Source organism: Phycodurus eques, chromosome 5, assembly GCF_024500275.1.
Source record: "Phycodurus eques isolate BA_2022a chromosome 5, UOR_Pequ_1.1, whole genome shotgun sequence".
NCBI classification, from domain to species: domain Eukaryota; kingdom Metazoa; phylum Chordata; class Actinopteri; order Syngnathiformes; family Syngnathidae; genus Phycodurus; species Phycodurus eques.
This window is the reverse complement of record NC_084529.1, coordinates 23,909,878-23,935,912: the sequence shown is the minus strand read 5'-3', so window position 1 is coordinate 23,935,912 and position 26,035 is coordinate 23,909,878. Positions and strand designations below refer to the sequence as shown.

The following is a 26,035-nucleotide window of genomic DNA, read 5'->3' as shown; positions in this document are numbered from 1 at the left end:
CATTCCGTTACCATAGCGACCAAGGTCCGCGCACTTATTAACGAGAGAAACAAAGGTTATCCCTCGTGAAACTAGTGTGTTGCATTGCCAATTTTATTTGGATATCCGTTTTATGCGCTGCATGCTTTGAACTGTGGGGAGATTCCCTATGTAAAGTTCTGTTTAAAAGGCCTTCGACGATCGCGGACAGGTCATGAATCCTGAGCGTTCGCACAGTCCTCGTCTTCTTCCTTCTATGCTCTGGAGTTGCTAACCAGACCAGCTATATGCCCGTTGTGGTTTTGGGAATTTTATTCTGAGTTTTGCGGTGTAAATAGGAGGTTGAAGTAACTGGTCACGAGAACGTGTTCTATACCAACAATACCGTTACACGACAGTAGAACTCTGAGCTAGAGTGCTAGCTCTTTGTGTGGAAAAAAAAAACAAATACACACGTGGCACCCACGACAGTCGCCATTTTGCTTTTTGTTAAAATCACAAGTCTCTTACTGAACGCCATTTGGTCATTTATAGACTCAAGGCTTCGTAATTCGTCTTCCTTCTTGGAGAGACGCGACGTCATCGTGACGTTGCCACCTTGGTTTCTTCCTTTGTGGCGTGATCAGTAGCAGAAGCTTCTCCGCCGGAAAGCGGCGGCACTGCTATACAGCAACACCGCCACCTTCCGTCAGTAAACGAGCACAACACCTGTCGAATTAAACTGACAACCGCTCAGTAACCACAGTTAAGCAATGGACTTCTTTTACAAAGTGGTGGTTATTAATTAATTGCTTTGCTGTTTTAATCACTCTGGTTTTAATTTTTTTCAAAGGAAAACTTGATTTGATTTAAATTTTTCCCAAAAACATTTTTTTTTGAAAACTTTTCTTTTAGAATTATTTTGGAGGATTTCATTTCATTATTATTATTTTTTTTTAATTCATTAATTTATTTATTTTATGTTATTTTTTTTATTTTGTTTTGAAAAGAAACTTTGGGGGGAATTTTTCTTTCTTTAAATCGCTTCTTGTTTTGATGCCTCTTCACTTGGCCTATAAGCTACACGCGTACTAGCCATACAAGCAATCAATTAATTTAAGTCTAATCATAAGTACATTTGACTTTTACCCGAAGAAATAAATAAATTAATTGGTTAAATTAGTTTAAAATTTAGTCAACAAGCTGATTCATCCACTATTTTAAATCACCAATTGAATTGCCAACTCTCACGCAGCAATTTAATTCAATCAAATAAATTGTACACGCGTCACTGGACGCCATCAACACTTTTGTGCTACTCGATCACTGCTTCTATGAACATTCTCAAACACCATTAAAGTACGTGAGCAACCCTCACACTAATATGCGAACACAATTTAAGTGTTTAACACATATGCACATTGCCTATATTGTGCCTCTATTCCAAACTCGACGCAATTCTCTAAACGAGTCTTCATTACAAACAAGTTAGTTGCGTACCTAGTACAAGCTACTGCACGCGCAACGCAAATCATGGTGGAACTTCCAGAAAGTCCCAGTCAATACGACAATCTTGACACACTGGAAGAGCTTGTGAGCAATTTAATTAAGGAACTTGTCCCGGGCTATGCAGAGTCCGTCAAAAATGCTGGCCTTGAAGTCCTCAATGATAACATCGCACAACTTATGAATGACGCCGAGCACAAAACCTTGAGAGGTAAAAAATCTCGCACAAACTCTTGACTGCATGGTGTTGAACTTGGTGGCCCAAATCAAATGGAGTGACTGCGAGGACGCTCTGGTGAAACGCAGACTGGAAGCTGAACAGCATAAACAAGTCCAGTTTACTGCACAATTAAAAGACACCACTGCGCGCTTAAACTTGACTGAAGCCCGCCTCCTTGACGTTGAAATGCAATACGATGATGCGGAGGCTCGGCTAGTCGACCTCACTGCTGCGGCTGAGGCTGCACAGTTGCTGCCTAATGACAGCGACAGATTAGACTATGACGATGATAAACCAACCCAAGCCCCTACCTCGAGCAAATTAACTTCCGGAGGTCAGTATAACTACAAGACACTTATGCCGAGATTGCCCACCCGCTTATGCCGAGATTGTTCATCGACCATCTAATGACCAAGTGCTTGAATTACAGGCCGAACATCAGCGAGCAACTATTCTGCTGCGGCAAGCTTCTGGTGACATTGAGCAGCTCACTGAACACACCGACACACTCAAAGCGGAACGCTCCAAAGAGATGGAACAGTCGTATGGGCTCAAGACACAGATGTCCCGCCTCCAGCAGCAGCTCCGGGACCAAGAGGATGAGTTAACCCATGTCAGGTGTGAGCTACAATTATCTCTGCTCTAGAGCACAAGACTCAGGCGTCTTCTTTACAAACGCACCACCACAGATGGAATTAGAGGGACCTATGTACAACACGCGTGTGACTGACACCCACGTTCTGGCGGTGTTAAACCCGATAATCAAAACAGTTGGCCGCACTCCTTCAAGTAACGACACCCCCATTAATGACATCGCCGAGTCCCCTGTAGTCCCCTTATGTTGGCGCGGATGTACTTATCCGACTGGCCGTTCAAGTTGACACTATTATCAGAATCAGAATCAGAATCATCTTTATTTGCCAAGTATGTCCTAAACACTCAAGGAATTTGTCTCCGGTAGTTGGAGCCGCTCTAGTACAACAGTTTTTTTTTTTTACAAAACACTTTAGAGACATAAAGACATTGACAAAAAACAATTGTGCAAAAAGATGCAATGTCCTCTAGCACTTAGAGCAGTTTTAATGAGTAATATTGCAATAGTCCGGTGCAATGACCATTGTGCAAAGGGCGCTGAGACTTCAAGGAGTGTATGCGGTTTAAAGTGACGAGTAGTGCGATCATCTGGGACAATGTTGGTTGTGCAAATGTTACAGATACTCCTCAATCAGTGTGCAAATGGAGCAGATGCTATTCTGGCATGAGTGGCCAGTATAAGCAAATGGTGCAGCATGGCGAGACAACTACAGTGAGTGCACGAGTAATACATAATTGGCCCCACAGAAATGTGACAACAAACTCAAGTCAAAAAATTGCCAGCTTGTTGTAATGGAATTATAGGTTAGGTGTTTAAGAAGTTGATCGCAAGAGGGAAGAAGCTGTTGGAATGTCTACTAGTTCTAGTTTGCATTGATCGGTAGCGCCTACCTGAGGGAAGGAGCTGGAAGAGCTGGTGACCGGGGTGCGGAGGGTCCGAGAGGATTTTGCACGCCCTTGTCTTAGTTCTGGCAGTGTACAAGTCCTCAATGGTGGGTAGGGGGGTACCGACAATCCTTTCAGCAGTTTTGATTGTCCGTTGCAGTCGGAGTTTGTCCTTTTTTGTAGCAGCACCAAACCACACTGTGATGGAAGAACACAGGACTGATTCGATGACCGCTGTGTAGAACTGTCTCAGCAGCTCCGGTGGCAGGCCGTGCTTTCTCAGAAGCCGCAGGAAGTACATCCTCTGCTGGGCCTTTTTGAGGACGGAGTTGATGTTGGTCGCCCACTTCAGGTCCTGAGAGATTGTAATTCCCAGGAACTTGAAGGTCTCGACGGTTGACACAAGGCAGCTGGACAACGTGAGGGGCAGCTGTGGCGAAGGATGCCTCCTGAAGTCCACGATCATCTCTACAGTCTTGAGCGTGTCCAGCTCCAGGTTGTGTCGGCCGCACCACAGCTCCAGCCGCTCCGCTTCCTGTCGATATGCAGACTCGTCACCGTCCTTGATGAGGCCGATGACAGTGGTGTCATCTGCAAACTTCAGGAGTTTGACAGTCGGGTTCGCTGAGGGGCAGTCGTTCGTGTAGAGAGAGAAGAGCAGCGGAGAGAGGACACAACCTTGGGGCGCCCCAGTGCTGATGCTGCGTGTGGATGAGGTGGCCTCCCCCAGCCTGACCTGCTGTGTCCTGCCCGTCAGAAAGCTGTAAATCCACTGGCAGATGGCAGGTGAGACGCTGAGCTGGAGAAGCTTGGTTGAAAGGAGTTCAAGGATGATGGTGTTGAACGCTGAGCTGAAGTCCACGAACAGGATTCTCGCGTAGGTCCCTGCACTGTCGAGGTGTTCTAGGATGAAGTGCAGTCCCATGTTGACTGCATCATCCGCAGACCTGTTCGCTTGGTTTGAAACAGGATGGAACTTCGCACATTTCCAAATATCTATTGAAGATCTGAGTGAAGACTGGAGCGAGCTGGTCCGCGCAGACTTTGAGGCAGGATGGGGACACATGGTCCGGGCCTGCCGCTTTGTTAATCTTCTGTTGTTTGACCGTGCGTCTCACATCCTGTTCATGGATGGTTAACGCAGAAGTCAGAGGTGTGCTTGTGGTCGCGGGTGCGGCTGGGTGGGTGTGTGGTGTGAAACTGTCCTTTTCAAATCTGCAGTAGAAGGTATTCAAGTCGTTGGCTAGTGTGCTATTGTTCTCAGCTTGGGGGGGATCGTCGCTTGTAATTAGTCAGCGATTGGAATGCATGCCAGACTGATTTAGAGTCGTTTGCGCTAAACTGTTTTTTCAACTTTGCTGCATAGATCCTCTTTGCAATGTTAATTTCTTTAGTCAGCTGGTTTCTAGCTCGATTATACAGGACCCTGTCCCCGCTCTAATATGCATCCCCCTTAGCTTGGCGAAGCTGCTTAAGTTTAGCAGTGAACCACGGCTTGTTGTTGTTGAATGTGCAAAATGATTTTGTTGGTACACAAACCTCTTCACAGAAACTGATATAGGATGTGACAGTGTCCTTATATTCATCCAGGCTGCCAGCTGAATTTTCAAAGACACTCCAGTCTGTGCAGTCTAAACAGCTTTGAAGTTCCATCTTGGCTTCATTGGTCCACTTTTTGACTGTTTTCACTGTAGGCTTCGCACATTGAAGTTCTTGCCTGTACGTCGGTATTAAGTGAATTAAGCAGTGATCAGACGAGCCCAGGGCTGTACGAGGTATAGCACGGTATGCGTTTTTTACCGTAGTGTAGCAGTGGTCTAAAGTATTATTTTCCCTGGTAGGACAGTCGATGTGCTGCTTGTATTTAGGGAGTTCGTGGTTGAGTTTAGCTTTGCTAAAGTCCCCGAGAATAATGAGGGGTGAGTCCGGGTGTTTTTATTCAATTTCGTTGACTTGTTCGGCGAGCGTTAGCAATGCGGCGTTCGTGTTAGCTTGAGGCGTAATATAGACTCCAGCCAGTATGAACGATGCAAACTCACATGGCGAGTAGAATGGTTTACAGTTTAAGAATAGCGACTCCAAATGCGGGCTGCAGTGTGTGCTGAGCACCGTGACGTCCGTACACCGTTTTTCGTTGATATGGAGGCATATCCCGCCGCCCTTTGTTTTCCCCGATGATTCCATGTCGCGGTCCGCTCGATGAATGTTGAAGCCGGGAAGCATGACGGCGCCATCGGATACAGCGTCGCAAAGCCAGGTCTCCGTGAAGCACATGGCCGCGGAACGTCCAAAGTCTTTGCTGGTCTTTAACAGAAGATGAAGCTCGTCCATTTTGTTGGGTAGGGAGCGTACATTCGCAAGGTGGATCGACGGGAACGCCAATCTGTGTCCTCTGTTGCGGAGTTTCACCTGAATGCCGGCTCGCTTCCCACTGTGGCGCCACTTCCGTCTCTATGCGCCGAAAACCGCGGACGCCGCTCCGGTGAGTAACTTGGGGAAGAAACTGAGCGGATATTCTAAAATGGGTGACAGAAAGTCCGGAGTAGCCTCCTTGATGGTTAGCAGGTCTCCCCTTGTGTAAGTGATTCATGTAAGGTCTCCAAAGACGGACGAAAAACACAAAAACAAAGACAATACTAGAGAGCGCGTTACCGAGGCGACCACACTGGTAGGCGCCACCTTGCTTTTAACAATGTTTAACAATGTTTTGTGGTCACACACTAATGGCGGTGCTACCAACCGCGTTGTCCAACCGTTAAACCTTAAGTTAAACCATCCCCGACGCTTGTGAAGTTTTGAGGGAAGACAAAGTTATAGTAAAAGCATCAACTATCAACTTCCCTATTCGACTGGTCGCGTGCACTAACCAAGTCGTAACCACCAAAACCAACGTAACATGCGTTCTTTCAGCCTTCACCGGAGTTTGATGACCTGGGTTTGTCGCTGCATGCCACACCCCTCCTAGACGCTTCCCGAACAACCGTCCTGCTGATTCACAACCACACAAGGAACGACATTCACATCGCCAGATCCACTAGGCTTGGTCTCTTGATTCACTCCGACTTCCATGACTTCAATCTCACGGTCCCCGGGATTGGTCACCTTCCACTAGACCGCTTCCCATTACCTAGCTCTGGTGGAGTCCAACTCACTGTTCCTTTGCGACACATTGCTCTCTCCAGTGGGTCCTACTGAGGGTGTTGACATCATCAGACTGGATCTGGCTACAGACCAACACCTGGTGATCCATACGCTCAGTACAATCCCAGCTGCTCCCGAAAGCGCGTCTCCCTCGACTTCAACCACTCCCTTAAACTCATCGCGAAACCAACTTGCCAGCACCGGAAACACCGTGTGATAGTCGCCTACTCCCTAAACCATACTTTGAAACCCACATGCAATGGATCCTAGAGGATGCTGACGCCCTAATTTCCGAGGACGAATGACAGACTTCGCGGGAAGTGCTAACCAAACAAAAAAAAGCTAAAGACTCACTCGACTGCGGCCTGACCGACTTGCACACATTCCGACCCTTCCAAATGCGCCGCCCACTTTCATGTGACAGTATAAAATTCCACTCGTCTCCTACAAGCCGGTACAAGAAACAATCGACGCTATGCTAGACAATGGCATCATTCGGCTTTGCAATAGCACCTACTCGGCACCTCTCTGGCCAGGTCTAAAACCAAACGGTAAATGGCAACCCACCATCGACTATCGAAAATTAAACACTCAAATGGCCCAGCTCAAACAAAAACTTCCTAAAGTGCGTGAAGCTAAAATTTTCACCACTATCGACGTAGCCTCCGGCTTTTGGACCATTCCGGTGGATCCCGCACAAATTGGCTTTCACTTTTGCCAACAAACAATACACATACCCCAGGTGTCCATTTGGCTACGCCAACTCACCTGCTGAATTCAACATTTTCCTCAACAAGGCCTGTCCCGACCCTGCAGCCAGGGGCAACCTCATCTACGTCGATCACATCATGATGAGGAGCCCCTCACTGGATGCCCATCTGGCGGAAATCGATCACATACTGTCCCAACTTACTGCCGCCGGAGCCAAAATCTCCCTCCTAAAGGGACAATGGTGATCAGTGCGTCGTCGCCTACGCGAGCAAAACACTAAACGGTCCCGAGCTTAAATCCTCGGACTGCGAAAAGACCCTACTCTCCACGGTCTGGGACATCAAACATTTCTTCAACTATATTGGAGGCCAAAACGGTGACCATTGACACGAACCACCATCCGGTTACCTTCCTGCACAACCAATTTGACTTGACCACCCAACAATCCGGTGACCCGGCACTTGAAAAGCTCTCCGATTGGCTCTCCGACTCCGACGCAAACCCAGTCTCTGCTGACGACATAACCGCTGACCAAACCTTGCAGACTTGTGGCTAATATGGGACAAGCTGCGTCTAGTCAAAGGCTTGTTTATGTCCCCAGGGACCACTCCCTGCCCAGGTTTGTGGTCCCTCGGGCCAATGGGGGTGATGCTGACCTACGCCCACGACGCACCTTGTGCAGGACAACGCAACGTCAAAGCAACAACCACGGCCCTGCACCCAGCAGTATACTGGCCGCACATGCACAAAGATGTAGCAGCTACATCAAAGGCTGCCTGATATGCTGCCAATTTCACCCAGCGAAACCCAACCACAGAGCACCTCTCCAACAAAGTGGAGTCGCAGTCCTGTGGTCTGACCTACAGATTGACTGGGTGGAAGCGATGGTCAAGTCCACAGGAGGAAATGAATACTTCCTCACAGTCACATGCGCATTCACCAAATGGATAGAATGCTTGCCTGCACCAAACGACATGGCACAAACTACCGCCTATCTGCTGATGAGCTACGTGTTCTCCAGATATGGGTTGCCCTCTCGGATCAACTCAGACAGGGGAACCCACTTAACCAGCGAGGTGGTACAAGAACTGTGGCGGCTCCATGGCATCAAGTCTGAATTGCACATCAGCTATCACCCAATATCATCGGGGCAGGTTGAACCCGCTAATCACGTGGTGGTGAGTTTCTTGAAATTTTTTTTAACCTCTAATCACAGAGACGCTGACGTGAAATTCCCGTTGACATTGATGGCCATCAGGGCCACCCCACACGAGTCCTCAGGAGTGTCCCATTTCAAAATGATGACCGGAAGGCGCATGACACTGCCACTGCACTTGCTATACCAACCTGGTGAGGCCAACATAGCCAACGCCTATACGACTCACCAATACATGACCTACCTACACGGCGGCCATTTAAAGGCCATATTCGTCTTTGCCCAGCGACACCCGGGGAGAAGTGCGGACGGCCAGAAGCCATATTATGGACAGAAAACCTCACAGGATTAACTCAAAATAGGGGACAGGGTGTACTGACGCACCAGAATAGGTCAATAAAAGCTTTAAATGTGTTTTTGTCTGATTTATTACTTTACCCAAGTGCCCAATTCAGATTTAACGCCGTTATTCCATCTATTTCCAAGTCAATTTCAAGGGACACGTTGAATATGGGTTGTTTACACTAATTAATGAAACAAATCGGCCAAACTGCACTTAAAAATGCTACAAGAATCAAGAGTGGGCTGTAACAGCACTTAATTAAACAATATTTCGAAAATAATACAAACATTAAATGTTATATACCATTTAGTTTGCTTGGCTCTGTTTTGCTTATTTAATAATCAACACACCTCAAATATATCATATACAGATACCATATTAAATGGACTTTTGCTGTTGTTTAGATTTGCAGTTGCTGTTTTTAATGTGGGCTTTTTAATTCTGCACTCACATTAGGAGATATTCTTTACGTATTGAAATTGTATCCATATCTGGAAGAGGCCTGCTTCTAATCCCAAGATATCTGCTTCGATGCATTTCCCCCCCCCCCCCCCCCCCCCCCCCCTATTTACACTGTCATGATGCATATCCAACTGTGACATTTGAGAACAAAATATAGGAATAGTATCACTTGAACTCCGTAGTGTAAATCCAGCATCGTAAGCATTTAAGTTTCTTACATTTTGGTGCCTACAGTCTCTTTGGGAAAACAACCTTAGTCAGCATATGTACTGTTTGTGTCCGAGAGGTTACTGCCTTTGTGGGAGTCCCTTTTCAATAACACAACTTGCCGTCAGGCTCGCTTGTATGCAGGGCCGCGATTTCTCTCCCTATCACATTCTCGTCATTCTTCATGACCGAGTGGGCCCGCCACACCCGGCATCCCTGTCAAAAACCACCTCAGCTCACATTTCACAGATTTTAGTAACAGTTCCAACTCTGTGTACTTGGTGAGTAGTGTATGCAAAAATGATGGCTCTTCTAACAAACATGCTCACATACATCTCAAGGGGGGTACATACCTGTATATACAGAGAGTGGGGCCAAATTTTAGCTTTCCCCCCCCTCCCTTATGCTCTAAGTCAGCAAAGGCACGCTTATCGGATTTCACAAAAAGACCATCCTGAGTGATTTTTCTGTGGTGTGGAGTGTGTTAAAAGTGTTAGGGTTTTTTTTTCACTACCCAATTTGGTTGGAGAAAGGTTGGATTGACAAATGTAAATGTTAAACAAATACATCCTGTATATAAACAATATTCATGATTGTAATGGAAAACGTAACCTATTAACCACTGCATACATACCTACCTTCAAGTAAGCAAAGGCAGGAATTTAAAGATTATCCTGAAAAATTCTCCTGTGATGAGCGGTGTGTTCATTGTTGTTGTTTTTGCATTTTGTATCTCAGATCTCCTTGAAAAATGGTCAGGCGAACAGTCATAAGTTTTAAACATGTTCAATATGTATGATTGTTTGCCTTCTATTCTGACTTCTATTGGTTTTTCTCTCACTACTCATTCTTTTTATCCACCGCATTCCTCTCAAAGTTCCGTCTTGGTACTACGATACATATTGTTGCGTGTGGTGTGCTGTTGATCATCTGAACAAACTTGCTTATTCAAATAATAAGCAAGTTTGTTCAGATCATGTATGTCATGTATGGGGTGTCTCACAGTTTGAAAACCAGTTATGATGTTGAAAAAAAATCTGTATTCATGTACCTTGTTTTGGGATGCTTCACTTACATCTTCCCTCCTCTCCTGCCCTCAGGGGCACGATTGTGGAGTGCCCCTAAGTTGTCTTGGCAAAGTGCTCTTATCCCAACATAGATGCCAGAACAAAATGGGCTAAACTCTCTCACACGCACTCACTTTAACACATACATATCATCATGCAGCCTTCTTGGACTGTGACTTCTTGGCTCTGGTCGATGCTCCATTGACACAAATAGTAGTTAAGCTTGGGACTTTCTGTTGCCCATTTCAGATGTTTACACACTGCTGTTTTGGGGTTTCTCTTTCAGCCTGCTGACACACACACACACACACACACAAACACATCCACACACACATTCAGTTGAGTGTCCCTGAGGATTTCAAGTTTGATCTGTGAGATGAACTGGCTTCTAATGAGCATCTGTGGTTGCTTGCAAGCTTCTTCCAGGTAAGGTTATTGTTTTTATTCACTTCACTATTTGAGTTATTTCCAGCACTGGAGTGACTTTTTGCTCTTCCTCAGGTGGTCTCACTGACCTGTGAGCAATCTTTAAACCCAGTGGTGTTTGACCTTGTGTTCCCCTGCTTTCCTTCGACGCAAAGGCCGGACGGCTTTACGGTGACCTGCAAAACAGCAAGAAACCGCCTAGTAGGAACTTTGCAGGGTTTTTGAAGGAGAACTACAGTAAAATGCAATTTTTGCAGGGGTGTGTGGAGCCTGTTGGTGCCTTTCCATGGCGTCCTGACTGCAAGATCTACTTGTGGCTGGCGGAGCAGGGGAAAAAGTGGAAGGTCTTAGACTGGCCAAGTCAATCACTGGACGTTAACCAAATAGAGCATGCATTTTACCTCCTGAAGAGGAGACTGATGGTTGCTTGTAGTTGGTAGTGACTGTAATACACACGAGACTGACTTAGAGTCGTTAGCGGTAAACTGTTTTTCCAGCTTTTCGGCATATTTTTCTCTTCGCGATGTTAATCACTTTCGTCAGCTGGTTTGTAGCGCAATTACAAAGGGCTCTATTCCCACTTCGATAGGCGTGCTCTTTAGCCTGTCGAAGTTGTTGAAGTTTGGCAGTGAACCACAGTTTGTTGTTGTTGAACGTGCAAAAAGTCTTTTTTGGTACACACACATGTGACAAAGTCCGTATATTTATCTAGGCTGCCAGTTCAAGTTTCAAAGACTACCTTCAAGTTTTAACTTTTCTTCATTGGTCCACTTCTTCACTGTTTTCACCACAGGCTTTGGACAGCTAGGTTTTGGTCTGTATGTTGGTATTAAGTGAATTAGGGTTAGGGTTGTGATGGCCAACATCTCCAGGTCTGGCAATGGCTCATTCTCTGCTCTGATAGGAGGCCTGGAGGCTGACAGGAAGTAACTAGTTTTGAAATACGGAAAACAATTTGATAAACTGTTGTTCAATTTATTTTAAACTGTGGCTTGGTAACAAATAATGTTTGCAATCTCTCAATGTTTCAAAATGTGGTAAAATGTGTTATGGTCCAATGACGTCAACATTGAAGGTTTTGGTCACGATTCCAAAAAGATTTGTCATGAACTCAACACTGCACCTCACCCAAAGAACACCATACCAACACTGAAGCAAAGTGGTAGCAGCGCACACAAGGTATAAAGAATTAAGAACAATTGAAATAGCAGTCAGTGTGAGCAAAAAGGCTTTTGCCAGAAAGCATAAAAAACAAACAAACACAATCTCAGGAAGCATGTACTAGAACATCTGAAATTGTTTTGTGTGGTTAATCAGAGGTGCTTTAAATGGTGGCAAGTGTGTGCTGACACCCACTTAACATGCGTTTGCATGTGATTGGTTAATTCTGAACACAGCCACATCGTAGTTACAGTATAAGATGGTGTGCACGCGTGTGCAACCACATTATCTCAGTTGTTTATATTTACTTCCCCAGTCAAAATGATACAGAAAAAAATTTGTTGCACAGGTTATCAGCCATGGTGGAAAACGTTTTAATATTATTTATCTTGATCTCATTTTTTTATATTACAAAAACCTGCCATTTGCGCAGGGTTGCGGAGACTTTTTAGAGCCACTTTATGTTCCCTGCCATTGGCTGGCGACCAGTCCGTGGTGGATTCCGCCTGTCGCCCAAAGTCAGCTGAGATGGGCTCCAGTGATAGAAAACGGATGGATGGATAGTGGATCTGAAACGTGCTAAATTTAGCTCCATTCTTCTGGTTCAATAAGAAACCCTCAAATTCAAAGTGAGCGTTGATGCTGTCACTATGTTGTCTCGTCTCCAGTCCCGCTAGGCACCACGGAAATTGGCGCTGGCGGGGCAAGTGGCAAGCTCCGTGTTTGGAACCCCCACCAGGACAGATGGACGACTACAAGGTGGGACATCAATCGAGCACCACTTGATGATGTCATTTCTGTAAAACACAAAATAGTATTTCTTCAATATACACGTTTGCGTCACATTCCACGCTCACCTGTTAGTTGCTAAGCACCCGCTGTCAGCGCCTGACAGATTGAGTTTCCAGCCGTTTAAAGATGTATGATCCACATAGGGCCTCGGCCAGGAAGAATGACCAAGCTTGCTTCTACATGCTGTCCCTGAAAGTCACTGAGGCTTTATTTTCTTGTGCGCACACGCGTGTGCGCGCCTGTGTGTGTGTGTGTGTGTGCATGGGCATGCGTGCGCACGCGTGTGTGAGTGTGTGAGTGTGTTTTCGGCCTCGTGTCCTCACATACAAGATCCCAGATGGAGATAATTGTCCAAGGCACCGGCTACGAGGTCCGGGACTACACTACACTACAGCATAAGCGTTAAGAGCATGAGGGACCCTGAATGCAGTCCGGTGGTCCACAGAGAGTTTTGCACTCATAAGGAGCACATCACGCACGTGTACACACGTATTTGGTCAAACACAAATAAAAATAATACAGGGTTGCTCAAAAGGTGTTCATTTGTTATATTGTTTTTAGTATGCGTCAGAGGTTCTCAATCCTAGCACAGTTTATGCTGGTCAGACATTACAGTGCAGAATTGTACCACACACGTTCAGCCAGGCTTCACCCCATCTTGGTTCTTTCCGGTTGCCATGTGTCCCATACCCCCACTCTCCAAAATGTAACCCTAACCATCACATACACACACGTACAGGTGAGTAACAGATCTCATGACTTATTGAGTTGGCTCCATGAGCTTAACCCTGAATGTTTTATTTGCTCTAGTAGGGAATGAACGCATTCACTGTCTTCTGTCCTTAACACCAAAACGTTGGAAAACTGTATGGCTCTGGTTAGTCTCTCCATGACTAACTTTGCCAGGTCCAGTCACGGCACGAAGCAGCTTGTTGGCATTCTTCAGCCGCACGGATTACCTGCAGTGACTCTGGATGCACTTCAGCACTAGTGCGACTCAGCTAAACCTTGAACTCCCCTTTCCGTCATGGCCTTCTTTTATCGCATCCTGCTGCTCAGACTCTGCGTGGCTCTTGTTCACTCAAAGGTAAGTTCCCAATGTCGGGCATTATTTTGGGAGGTATCTATTAAATATCCACTGATGGTTTATATGGCAGTGATAAGCCTAATCAGCATCGTAAAGCCTTCGGCCTTAGCAAAGATAACTCATCATTTGAGTTAAAAATCAATTAAAATAAATCTGCGAAGAGCAATGAATAGGCCCTGAACCCCTTTTTCATGGTCAATCCTTGAAGTGATTACCAAACTCTGATGCCATGCGCTGGCCACAGTTGAGGCAAACAAAAAAAAAACTTTAGCAATTTAGTCACTCCTATCTGTTTAGGATTCTGTTAAATTGGGGCTCATTTGGTTGAATTTTTTAGTCAGAGTTAGTCAAAGCACAATCCGTGGAATTCACTCAAAATGTCTGCTTCAAACCATATTGACCAACTTCCTGTTCAATTTCGGGCATGGGTCCTTGGGACTTTTTCGTGCGTCATTTTAGGATTCAAATGTCCAACTACTTTCATCCCGATCAGTGAAACTGGTGTCCGGGGCTCGTTTCCCCCCCTAATTTTCCAAGGGGTGTTATTGGGTGAGTTTCGAGGGGTCGTGTTTGGGACCCTTAAAATGTATATACAGTATTTTCACCAGGATACACATGCTTTTCAGGCATTCTGACACCCTCAAAAATGTGATTAATTCATCAGAAGAATGATAATAATAAGGAAGTAATTTCAATAGGGTCCTCGCACCTCCATGCTTTGGCCCTAATAATTGTAGACCACATACTGTACTTGATTATGTGTTGTTAGTGGTGATATTTCCTGATGTTGTGTATGTCGTGTGTTGCTGTTGCTTTGTTTGCCCTAGGCTGATGTGGACAGTGTGAGTCCATCCACACAATACACACTGACTGTCACTGCAGCGTCTTCAACCAACATCAGTCCGGGAGTCAGTCGCATGCTCAACGCCAATGAGAGCGGTGAGAGACGTCCCGATGCTTGATTTGGGTCACGTGTACTTTCAATAGTTCGCTGTTAGAGACTACTGTATGAGTCTATTGCGATCCCTCGCTGCGGCATTTTGAGGGCAACAAAACAAGAAAGTTAAAATGCTCTCTTACTTTCTAGTGAGTTTTTTTTTTTAATTCCAATTTTGTTCCAATGTACTTAATTACAAAGAAAACCAACAGGTTTTTTTTTTTTTCATTATAAGCCTTTGCTTATAAGCCTTTTGTGTGTGTGCTTGCGTCTCTCCTTTGTGGGCATAATCATTTGCGCCCCCACGTCCGTAGCAGAGAATCTGTGAGAAAAAAACAAGAAAAGAAAAAGTAACTACGCTATAGTAGTACACATTTCACTCTCTTTTTGTAGCCTCGCTGAATTCAGCATGTATTAAGCGGGCGGCCGTGTCATGCAAAAAACAACTGCTCACCCCGCCCACTCTACTGCGGTGTCAAATTAGTGGCGCAGAAGCATCATCAACAACAAATGATACAATCAATACTTGTCACATTACAGCCAGGCCTAATTATTGAACTGTCTGTAAAAATGAAGTTTTATTATGGTACAAATGCAATATCTTTTAAAGGTACCAGCCTGGTGATAAGACATTGTACTCCAAAAGGTTCAGTTCTGTCTTTTTATTCTGAGTGAGTCATCATCGAATTGAAGAACAAGAATGTGTCAGTATTAGTAACTGTGTCTGTTAAATTCCTCTCTGCTAACTTACGCGCTTTGTGTTTGAAGTACACGATGAACAGCTCAGCGCTGAGCGTCTCTTGAATGTCACTTTTAAGGGAAGCCTCAGATCAGTGAAAACGCGAGCACAAGCCCCCGTGCTCGCGAGCATACTTAATCTGTTACTGTTCATGCTGTCCTTCGTGTTCTTCAGCGCTACGATAAGTGATAAGTAAAAAAAGAATGGAAACGAGTGACAGCGAGAGATGAAAAGGGATGAAAATTTCCCTTCACATTGATAGTAACCAAAATTCACACTAAGTATTATCCAATATTGCTGGAAGAATTGTAAGCAAAAAAAATTAGACACAACATGGTGTACTTTGACGATAAAGTATATATATTATCAACAACCCTATGCACTTTTTATACATGAGAAATTTGAAACAGCAACAAACTAAATTAATTTTCTTGCATGCAAGATCCCAAATTGCATCATAAATCGCAAGATTGAGCTGTCTGCTTCCCTCATTGGTCACAAGAATGTAAACTGGAAGAAGGTTTGTTGTACGGACATGCGTGTAATCTGTCAATACAGCAACACAAACACAAACCGGCCTTTGTTGAGAACTTCAATAATCATCTGGACAATCTAGCAAGCTACAACACACCAGCAAATGGTTGTTACACTTCAAAACCACCACTGCAATACATTATCACTGAAAATAAGGCGCTAGCATTATTTCCGTTTAACAATGGCAGAAATTTCTCAGCAAGGTGGGAACAACTCAATAACTCTTACCTTCATTCGGTTAGCTGAATGCTATCGCTAATAACATGCTGTGTCACAAAATACAAAGACGTGCCAGTGATGGAGCGATATATAATATATATATATATATATATATATATATATATATATATATATATATACACACAGGGTGATAGAAAAGTAATTCCCTATTTTAAAAATAATTTATTCATATGTTGTAATATTTTTTTGTATGTTCCATGATTAAAGGAGCGAGTCTATTCTACCAAACCAACGACTTTGGAAGAATTTGAAGGGCGAATACGAGAAGTTATGTCTTCCTTCCCACAAGAGTTCCTTGCGAAATCAGTTAATGCGGTTCCCAGGCGGCTTGACAAACTGGCGGCTCATGCTGGCGCCCATATCGAATTTTCAATCAAACTCCATGCAATACACTTTCTTCACATGTTCATTTATTGTAAAAATTAGACTTCAGAAATAAATTACAAGTACTTAAAAATAGGGAGTTACTTTTCAATCACCCGGTATATATATCCCTCCTGCGTGCTTTTTACTCTTTAAGTCGTTTAAAAAATACTTTTAAAGTATTTCCAAGGGCCTGTTTGGCGCATAAAAAGTGTATATCTAAATTGTTCAACGAAACCACATGATTATGTCTAATGGAAGTCCACTAGCTTAATGCTAACAAGTCTAAATTCTGACTTGACTGTATACAGTAAAAAATAATAATAATAATATCTTTTTTTTTTTAAATGAACTGCACACTGTACTAACGATTTGAATTTGTTTAACGTGGTTCATGTAAAATGTAAATAGTTTCATCCCTAGTGACAGAATAGTAACATACTATTGGTCTTCAGTTCCTGGTCCACCTTCAGGTCTAGAAGGAGAGGCTGTAGGCTCCAACGGGATTCTTCTCTCCTGGACCATGCCGACTGATACCACCAATATTGACGGCTATACCATCAGGTATAATTTTTCTCTATTTGGACCAGAATCAGTAGGCTATGCTGTAAATTGAGATGACTTAATACTTCCTAGGTACAAGGAAGTGTGTCCTTACCCGGATCCCGTCTTCACAGAAGTGACCAAGTACCTGGAGGTCCCAGAGACTCTGCTCACTGACTTCACGTCAGGTTCAACGTACCATATTCAGGTACTTGTGCCAGTGGTTGCTGTCCACAGGGACACCGCAACCAATGCCACTTAACGATTTTTACTCTGTTTTTGTCATTCATACTGTATGTTTTAAATGCACATTTCCTCCGGCTGCGTATTCACTCCCGCTGCCCATCAGGGAATCAAACCTGGGGCCTTCTGGTCACAAAATTTTATAGGGCAAGGAGACATACAATATTTTGTCAATGAAAGTGGTCCCTACGCATCATTTTAAAAGGGATTAGAAGTATCTGAATTTTCCGAGTCAGTCATTGAAGAACGGTGGTGATAATGAACGTGTTGTGACAACAACAAAAATGACGATAGGGCAGCACGGTGTGCTAGCACATCTGCCTCATAGTCGAGACAGGTCCAGGGTTTGAATTTGAGCTCTGGCCTTCCTGTGTGGTGTTTGCATGGTCTACCCATGCTTGTGTGGGTTTTCTCCAGTTATTCCTCACACATAAAAAAATAACATGCATGTTAGGTTCATTGGAGACACAAAATTGTCTATAAAAAGCAAATATGAGTGTGACTGGTTGTTGGTTTATTGGTGTCCTGTGATTCACTGGAAACCAATCCAGTGTGGGACAGGATGCAGCTCAACAGCCACCAAAAACTATTAACAAATATTTTGGTGGATGAATAGGTGGATAACTTAGAAAAAAGGCGTATAACAAAAATAGTGATAAAAGAAATACATTTCTTTACTATTCTTCCACAGCTTCTGCTACTCCTACCACTATTATTGGAATAATATCATAATGATATTCCTAATTGATATACTACATCAATCTGCAATTGGCTGGCGACCAGTCAAGAGTGTACCCTGGCTCTCGCCCAAAGTCATCTGGGATAAGCTCCAGCTCACTCGTGATCATAATGAGGACAAGCGCGATAGAAAATCGATGGATGGGTATTAAATCGATAAGTTGACTAAGGAAGGGTTTCGTTTAGGTTTTTTTTTTTAGGGTTTTAATTCTTTGCTCAAAGACAACGTTTGTTCGTCAAGTGAACTTGTTTTTCATCTCCAAGTCTCGTGTTTACGGTGCAAAGTACCCAGCGGTGCAAAAGTCTGTGAGGAAAGGATATGGCCAAAAAACGTGGTGAATTATTGGAGAGATGCTGGTTGACTTCCTGGTGTCCTTGAGGAAGGCACTAAACCCTGAAACCGCTAAAGGACAACATCGACTCCCTTGCCAATTTGTGTGTCAGTCGTGGTGCAATACGTGGACTAAAGTGAATCGCCATACTTTTTTTTTTGTTTGTTTTGTTTTTGTGTTTTACGTCTACCTGGAATGTGTTCAACATCTATCTCACACTGACCCCACAAGCAGTCTCTTGATCGGGCTCAGTGTCAGTAATGGATCCCGATTGCATTATTAATCAGGTAAACAGAGCTATGGATCAGCCGGGGATCTTTTCACAGTCTGTTATGACTGAATGAATGTGACATTGCTTATTAGCTTGGAGAATTCATTAACCCACACTGACCCTTATACAAATGTCATTTAAAAGCCTTGGCAGCACACTGGTTGATTATACTGTATGTGCATCTACTCTATCTATTTGTGTGTGTGTGTGTGTGTGTGTGTGTGTGTGTGTGTGTGTGTGTGTGCGTGTGTGTGCCTCTGTCAAATTACCACATTAGAGTTGTTAAAGGATACCTATGATGTATTTTTATCACAATTTAAAACAGTTATCAGGTGTCTTAATAACATTTTTGTGAAATGCTTTGGTCAAAATATTACAAGGATTATGAATTACAACACAGTTTATACACCCTATATCTTTCTTGCTGAAAATTGCCTATTTTCGAGAGGGTAGTCCTGTCTCACGCAAGTGAGCGACTGGACATCCCACCCCACATATTGTCGGGCCGATAGTGAGTGAAGATTTTATTGCCAGGGCGGTCAGGTGCAACCTAGTGTATGAGGGGGAAAAAATGAAAGCCCATAAAGACAATAAAAGCAGTTTCACCAGTGGAGGCAGCACTTCATGCACTACAATGCGTATGTGGAACATGGACACACCACCAAACACCCCAAAACAAAAACTACTGCCATCACATCAACTTCACCGAGCAATCAAGTATGTGCCGCTTATCAGGAGCTAATACTGTTAGCGAATGCGAAGCTCTGCATCCAGCGAAACTCAATGCAGCTCTGCTTACCTTTTGGCTTTGCACGTGATAGCGAGGGTGTCACCCTAGTGGAAGATGTGGATGTTTCTGCATGACAGTGCCTCTGCATTATAGTGGACTCTGGCTGTGACTTGAAAGTGGCTCTTGAGCTTCACTCAGCCCAGCTCCCAAGTCACGAGAGAAAATAAATACACCATAAATATGGTGTGGCGGGGGGGTTAATGTGAATTATTCTTAAACTATTCTGTGAATTATTCTTAATCTATTATGTGTAAAAGCAGGACAGTTGAGCAGACTTGCTCGCTCACAGACTCCATTTGGTAAATCGGCAGCTGAGAAAAGATTTACTTGGTTTGGCAAGACGAGGCCGAAGTATTTGGATACAAGTTATGAAAAAGTCAACTTCAAATATTAGCTCCCCTGGACATATAAAACCCAAGAATTATTACCGGATAATCAAACCAGGGTAAAGTAGGTTCCAATTCATGTGATGTCATCACTACCGTATAATAAGATTCATGCGATACAGTACTGTCCAACTTCCTGTCTTTAGGTGGCAGCCTCTTCTCCTGCTGGCATGGGACCATTCAGTAAAGCTGTTTACATAAAGACCGCTGAGTCCCGTGAGTACCCACAAACAGGCACTCACAAAAAAATGTCCATTTAATACATGGCTCAAAGGGGAAATGTGTGTACAATTGTGTTGTTATGTAGCTCCAGGCCTGGTGACCAACCTGACCGCCTTTGCCCAGAATCACACCTCGGTGCTGGTCACGTGGTTCCTGCCACACCGCATCAACGGCCTGATCATAAAGTTTGCCATCAAGGCCAAGCACGCTCGAACGGGCCAGACAGTGCGCAACCTGGAGGTCAACGCCGAGGACATCATGACGGGAGCGCTGCCTCACTGCAATGTGCGGGCTTTTAAAACTGACCCACTGCTGCCAGTTTTTAGATCAGCGTTTCCCAACCTTTCGTGAGCTAAGGCATATATGAAACATCAGAAAAATAAAACTACCGTAAAATCTTCAAAAGTCAGGTAGGTTTAATATTCCACGACCGTAAATCTCCCAAAAGTTAGGCAGGTCAAAATAAGACAAAAAACCTCAAATGTTGGGCATGTTAAATATAAAACTACTGTAAAAATCACACAAAGGTTTGGCAGGTTAAAATAAGTCTGCTGTAAAAAACACAAAAGTTGGCCATGTTAAATACAAGACAACCGCGAAAACCTCAAACATTTGGCAGGTTAAAATAAGTCTAGGCCTACCATAAAAACCTTAAAAGTTAAATATTAGACTACTGTAAATCGCCAAAAAGGTGGGGAGGATAAAATAAGACTACTATAAATCACAAGTGTGTCAAAATAATCGAATAATAGTTCTGGGTCAGTACCGAAAGGTGCCTGGGTCTGCCTATTGAGGACTTCTGGTATATTGTATGTAACTCAAACATCACAACTAAAATAACATTTTGTGTCTGTTTTTATTGTTCAGCCACTTGCAGAATTTGAGGGGCATAATCATTTTTACCCCCAAGCTGTTTTTTTCTTAAATGACATGGCAGTCATGCTCACTACTACAGTATGTAGTGTCTCATTGGTAACTTGGGGGCAGAGTACCTACCTGTCGCTATACATCGTTGGCACAAAAGAGGAGCAAAGGATACATAATTTGTGATAAATAAATACATTTTGGGCCTTAGATGGTGAAATTAATACGACTTAAATTTCCACCTGTGTGTGTGTGTTTGTTTAGGATGCAGCAGATATTCTGACTCGTGCGACCGTCAACCCCTCGGAAATGACGGCATCGTCCGCACCCTACACTCTCACCGCGGTGCCCCCCTCAGCCGCCTGGAGCGTGCCCATCTCGGTGGAGGTAGATCAGCTTCGACCTTACACCGCTTATCTCTTCGAAGTGTCTGCCTTTACATCTGACGGGGAGGGACAGATCGCCTCCACTATGGTCCGCCTGCCAGAGTCAGGTGCGAGGGAAAAGAAGTCTTTAAAGGCTGAATTTAAACTGCACTTCCAAAATGCCCAATTCCAATTTTGATGCCCTGTATCTGTTTTGTTATTCTAATATTGAGGAAAAAAATCCTATGTCTGTGTGTATGTGCGCTACAGGCCCAGAAGATCCTCCACAAAACTTCACTGTATTGAACGTGACGTCTCGATCGATATCCCTCGCCTGGAAACCTCCCACCATCATCACTGGGAAATTCACCTACGTGCTCTTCCTGTACGGGGCTACAGGTCAGTACATATTGACTCTGCATGAATAGACAGCAGTGAAATGTAGTTTGACTGACTCTTCTGCGTGTAGGATATTTGTACGAGAACAGCACAGCAGACATGCGTTTCACCTTCACCGGCTTGGGTCCGTACACCAAGTACACGGTGGCGGTGGGAGCCAAAGCGGCCGGAGAAGTGGGTCCGGTGGCTAAGAATGATGTGAGGACATCGGCTGAAGGTGACGACACTTGCGTGTGTGTGGACATTTAAATCAACCAACTTGGAAAGTAAACAATGTTCAAAACAACAGTGTTGGATGGATTGTCGGCCCTGACTGTTTTGCGAGCATATCGGGGAGGAAAAAATCCCTCTTTACACACCACACACCAAAACATTATTAATTTCTATGGAACATTTTGCTGACTTTGCTCATAAGGGAGAGAAAATGCTGAAATTTGGCCTGGTTGTCAGTACTTGTTTACCCCATTTTAACTGTCTCCTTCCTGTATTTGGTGGTATAGCGCCCAGTGCTGTTCAGGACCTGATGGCAGTCGCAGAGGACGCCGTTTCAGTCCGTGTGAACTGGAGAAGTCCGGCTCACCCAAACGGTCCAATAACTCAGTACAGACTGCGGGTCCTACTGAACGACACTCTGTTACAGGACATCACCCTCGTAGGCGAGCTGGTAAACTGCCTTGTTTTTAACCCTGCTGCTGAACCTTCCATATAGCAATAATAATAATAATAATAATAATAATAATAATAATAATGGGATAGGCTCCAGTAGCCCGCGACCCTTGTGAGGATAAGCGGTAAAGAAAATGGATGGCTAATACTTAGCTAAAATAAGATCAGATCATCTTTTAATGATCCCCAGAGGGGAAATTCTGAACATGCACTGCTTGCAAAAAATTTGGGGATATTCAGCTTTCGGTGAAATTTCAAGTGTTTGATCCATGAACGGACCAATAAAATTCCGAGGATATCCACTTTTCTGCCTTTCTGTGACTCTTCCAGTCTGTTTGTATCTTCTTGTAACCTGCTAATGACACTCTGTGATGCTTTAAGTTCAGTGACCTCTTCCCTCTGAGAACAACGTCTTTGAAGCGTCAAAATGGCGAGGTACTGTTGATCAATTGTTAGTTGTAGTCTCTGTCTCCCAATGTCAAAATGGGAACAGCATGATGAAGAGGAGTGTTTATGTAAATACTAGGCTTTGGACTCATAACAAAAAATGCCATGTTAGAAAACAGCAAGTTGTGAAAAAAGTAAAGCACTGAAACACTGAACAGTTGGACATTCAAAAGTTTAGAGAAGGTCAAATTAAGTTCTCCTGTCAAGGTTATAGTCCATTTTAGATTCATTCTGAAATTGCACCCGAATATCCCTGACTTTTTGTAAGTAGTAGATGTTCACCTGTAGACCTTCCATTTCTCTCCCACAGAATACTAACACAACTGGGGCTTATGAAGGGGAGTTGCTCCGTCTCGATCAGGACGTTGGTGCATGGCGGCGTAAGAGGAATGCTGAGCTCAGTCGGACCTCCGCTGCAGCTCATTTTGACTCCACACGGTCGATCAGCATCACCTCCTTCAGCCTGGCCTTCACGCTCCTCGGAAGTGCTGAGCAAAGCAGCGCAGACGCTCAAGCCAAGCAGGGTTTTAACCCCTCTGCCACCCCTCCGGTCACGGAGGCACCCAGCGACACTTACCATTCTCAGCCTCCCGCCACAGTTTTTTCTGCTTCATCTGTGCCGCCTGCTACGCTTCCACCCCGGTTGTCGACGCCAAATGACGACGTGACTGCCGAGTCATCCGACCTCACTCAAACCCCGGGCCACCTGCGCTTGTCCACTCGCCATGCGTCCATTACAGGACATGCGGGGGCTTCTGGAAGTCCAGGTACAGCTTCTACCTTTGACTCACACAATCACTTGACTTACAAGTCGCTTGGTAGATTTTTTGCTTTGTGTTACAAACCAACATTTCATGGTTTTCCGGGCCATTTGACAAGGGGGGGTGGCATTTCGATGCCCACTCAACCCATTTGGATGCCCCTCCCAGGTGGATGCCTGGAACCACTGCCCCCTTTGCCCCCCTTTGCACAGCACTGTTATATTGTTTTTTATTTGGTTTTTATGTTTGTATTTTACAGCACTTTAGTATTAAAAGCATTTAATTTTGGGGGGCTGGAATAGATATTGAAATTTCCATCCATTTCAATAGGGAAAATGAATTAAATATACGAATAAATTGAGTTACGAGCTTGGTCACTGAACGAATTAAACTCAGGTAACACTGTATTTTGTGACTATTGTTATGAATTCTATGGTTAATTGACGACTCTATATTGCCCAAAAATGTAAATGTGAAGGTGACTGGTTGTTTTTATATACTGTATGCAATCTGCTGGTGAACAGTCCATGGTGTGTGATGCTTCTTATACAGAAAAAGTCATCTTAGGTTCATTGAAGACTAAAATTGTCCATAAGTGTGAATTTGAGTGTAAATAGTTGTGTTTATGTATCCTGCAATTGACAACCGACCAGTCTACCGGTGTAGACTGCAACTCACCTGCGACCCTGATAAGGACAAGCGCTATAGAAAATAGATGGATGGATTGATAAGTGTCATGTCTGTTATTTCAGATGTTTTTTTTAAATTAACTAATTAACTGTTAAACTGTCCTTTTCTTGATCCTTCAGACAAAAAAACAATGACATACTGTACACAGTTGTCATTTATTGGACACACAAGACACTGCTTTCTTATATTCTATCATGTGTCTTCCTAACAGATGCTCTTAAAAAATATTACATTTTCAATAAATACAATTTGATCTCTTGTGCATGCTGCAGGCGTAACAGTGCGAGAAGTGGTGATGGACCTGTCGACAGACGAGCTGTATTACCTGGTTTCCAACCTTGAACCCTTCACCGAGTACACGTTTAGAGTCTCCGCCTCCACCATAGTGGGCGAAGGGCCCGCCGACGACATCACCGAGAGAACACGAGAGCAAGGTACCAATAATTGATGGTCAGCCTAAAAAGTACAATACTACACAGTGTTACCCCGCTATATTGCGGTTCATCGTCGGCACCCCTGCTATATCAGATTTTTTTAAGCCATCGTATTGTGTGTGTTTTTTTTTTTCTTTTTTTTTTTACAAGGCAAGTTTATATTGCACCTTTCATACACAAGGGAAATCCATAGCAATATATATATATATATATATATATATTATATTATTATATTATATTATATTATATTATATTATATTATATTATATTATTATATTATATTATATTATTAATTATTATTATTGTGTTTGAATACGTTTAAATGTGTAAAAGTGTTTGGGATGTCTCCCTAAATCGCAGATTTTCATCTATTGTGGATGAATCTGGAACGTATCCCCGCTATAAATGGCGGTTCACTGTAGTGTGTTTTCATGGCAATGGTTATCTTGTGCTCTGTGTCATGTAGTCCCCAGCTCGGTACTGGAACTTGCCTACCAAAACATCAGCTCCACCTCCATATTAGTAAGCTGGGCGGCGCCACTCACCCCCAATGGGCGGATCACGCATTACACTGTCTACGGCCTCGCGGTGCACAGTGGTCAGCGCCTGAAGTGGGTCACAAACTTTACCAGCATACTGATAACAGGTAGCGTGTTTACCGTGCGACAACACACTGTTCTGTGCAGTTGTCATTATAATATATAGCAATATCTCATTTACAGATTTGGATAAGTATACTGGCTATATGCTACATGTGGCTGCATCTACGGCTGTGGGAGAAAGCTTGCTATCCCAGGAAGATGGCATCTTTGTTCTCACATTAGAGGACGGTATGTGTAGGCCGGAAACAAAAATGCACACATGAAATGGAATTTCTGTGCAACTGGAGAGTTTCTTGTCTGTTGTTTGTATCGAGAATGAGGTTTGAGAGAAAAAAGAGAACAGAGCAAAAAAGGAACAGAAAACTGTAACTGTAAATGTGGACTGGGGAGGCTGTGCTACACCTCTGTGAGGAAGGGACACAACGGGCAGCAAATAAAACGGGACGGGACAGTACAGAGGTAGTGAGCCAGTCAGTTCTATGTGATTAGTTAAAGGCTGCCACACACCGAGCAACTCGGTCTAACCTGACTAAACTGTCTCCCTATGTGTGGGGTTTGGACAAATGACGCAAATTACGGCCAATCAAAATAAGCATCAGCTTTCGCTCACGCTTAAAATACATTTCCGGGTTTTAAGCGAGCGAGAGAAAGAACCGTGCCGACCCCAAGCCATACAAATACAGTACATTATAAAGGATCAAATGTTGCATTTTACAACAATACTTAACTATCTTTATAATTTATAATGTACCT

The 26,035-nt window shown here is 43.9% G+C and overlaps 1 protein-coding gene across 8 annotated transcripts in view; it reads left to right on the top strand.

Moving 5' to 3' along the window:
- ptprq (protein tyrosine phosphatase receptor type Q) overlaps window positions 1-26,035 on the top strand; it is a 62,854-nt gene that overhangs the window by 929 nt on the left and 35,890 nt on the right. For 4 of the 8 annotated variants that reach the window (XR_009768648.1, XM_061678242.1, XM_061678248.1 and 1 more), the window contains exons 2-18: window positions 2,115-2,302; window positions 10,537-10,676; window positions 10,752-12,596; window positions 13,536-13,716; window positions 14,544-14,655; window positions 16,985-17,093; window positions 17,166-17,280; window positions 19,979-20,048; window positions 20,140-20,339; window positions 21,183-21,411; window positions 21,554-21,682; window positions 21,753-21,899; window positions 22,183-22,346; window positions 23,106-23,562; window positions 24,519-24,680; window positions 25,147-25,326; window positions 25,403-25,510. Coding sequence is in view for 7 of the 8 variants with exons in the window: in XM_061678242.1 (XP_061534226.1) it covers window positions 13,657-13,716; window positions 14,544-14,655; window positions 16,985-17,093; window positions 17,166-17,280; window positions 19,979-20,048; window positions 20,140-20,339; window positions 21,183-21,411; window positions 21,554-21,682; window positions 21,753-21,899; window positions 22,183-22,346; window positions 23,106-23,562; window positions 24,519-24,680; window positions 25,147-25,326; window positions 25,403-25,510 (2,242 nt within the window). In the remaining variant the exon portion in view is untranslated. Of the gene's footprint in view, window positions 1-978; window positions 2,019-2,114; window positions 2,303-10,536; window positions 10,677-10,751; window positions 12,597-13,535; window positions 13,717-14,543; window positions 14,656-16,984; window positions 17,094-17,165; window positions 17,281-19,978; window positions 20,049-20,139; window positions 20,340-21,182; window positions 21,412-21,553; window positions 21,683-21,752; window positions 21,900-22,182; window positions 22,347-23,105; window positions 23,563-24,518; window positions 24,681-25,146; window positions 25,327-25,402; window positions 25,511-26,035 lie in introns of those variants that run through there. The other 4 variants (XM_061678244.1, XM_061678243.1, XM_061678245.1 and 1 more) reach the window with 4 other exon arrangements.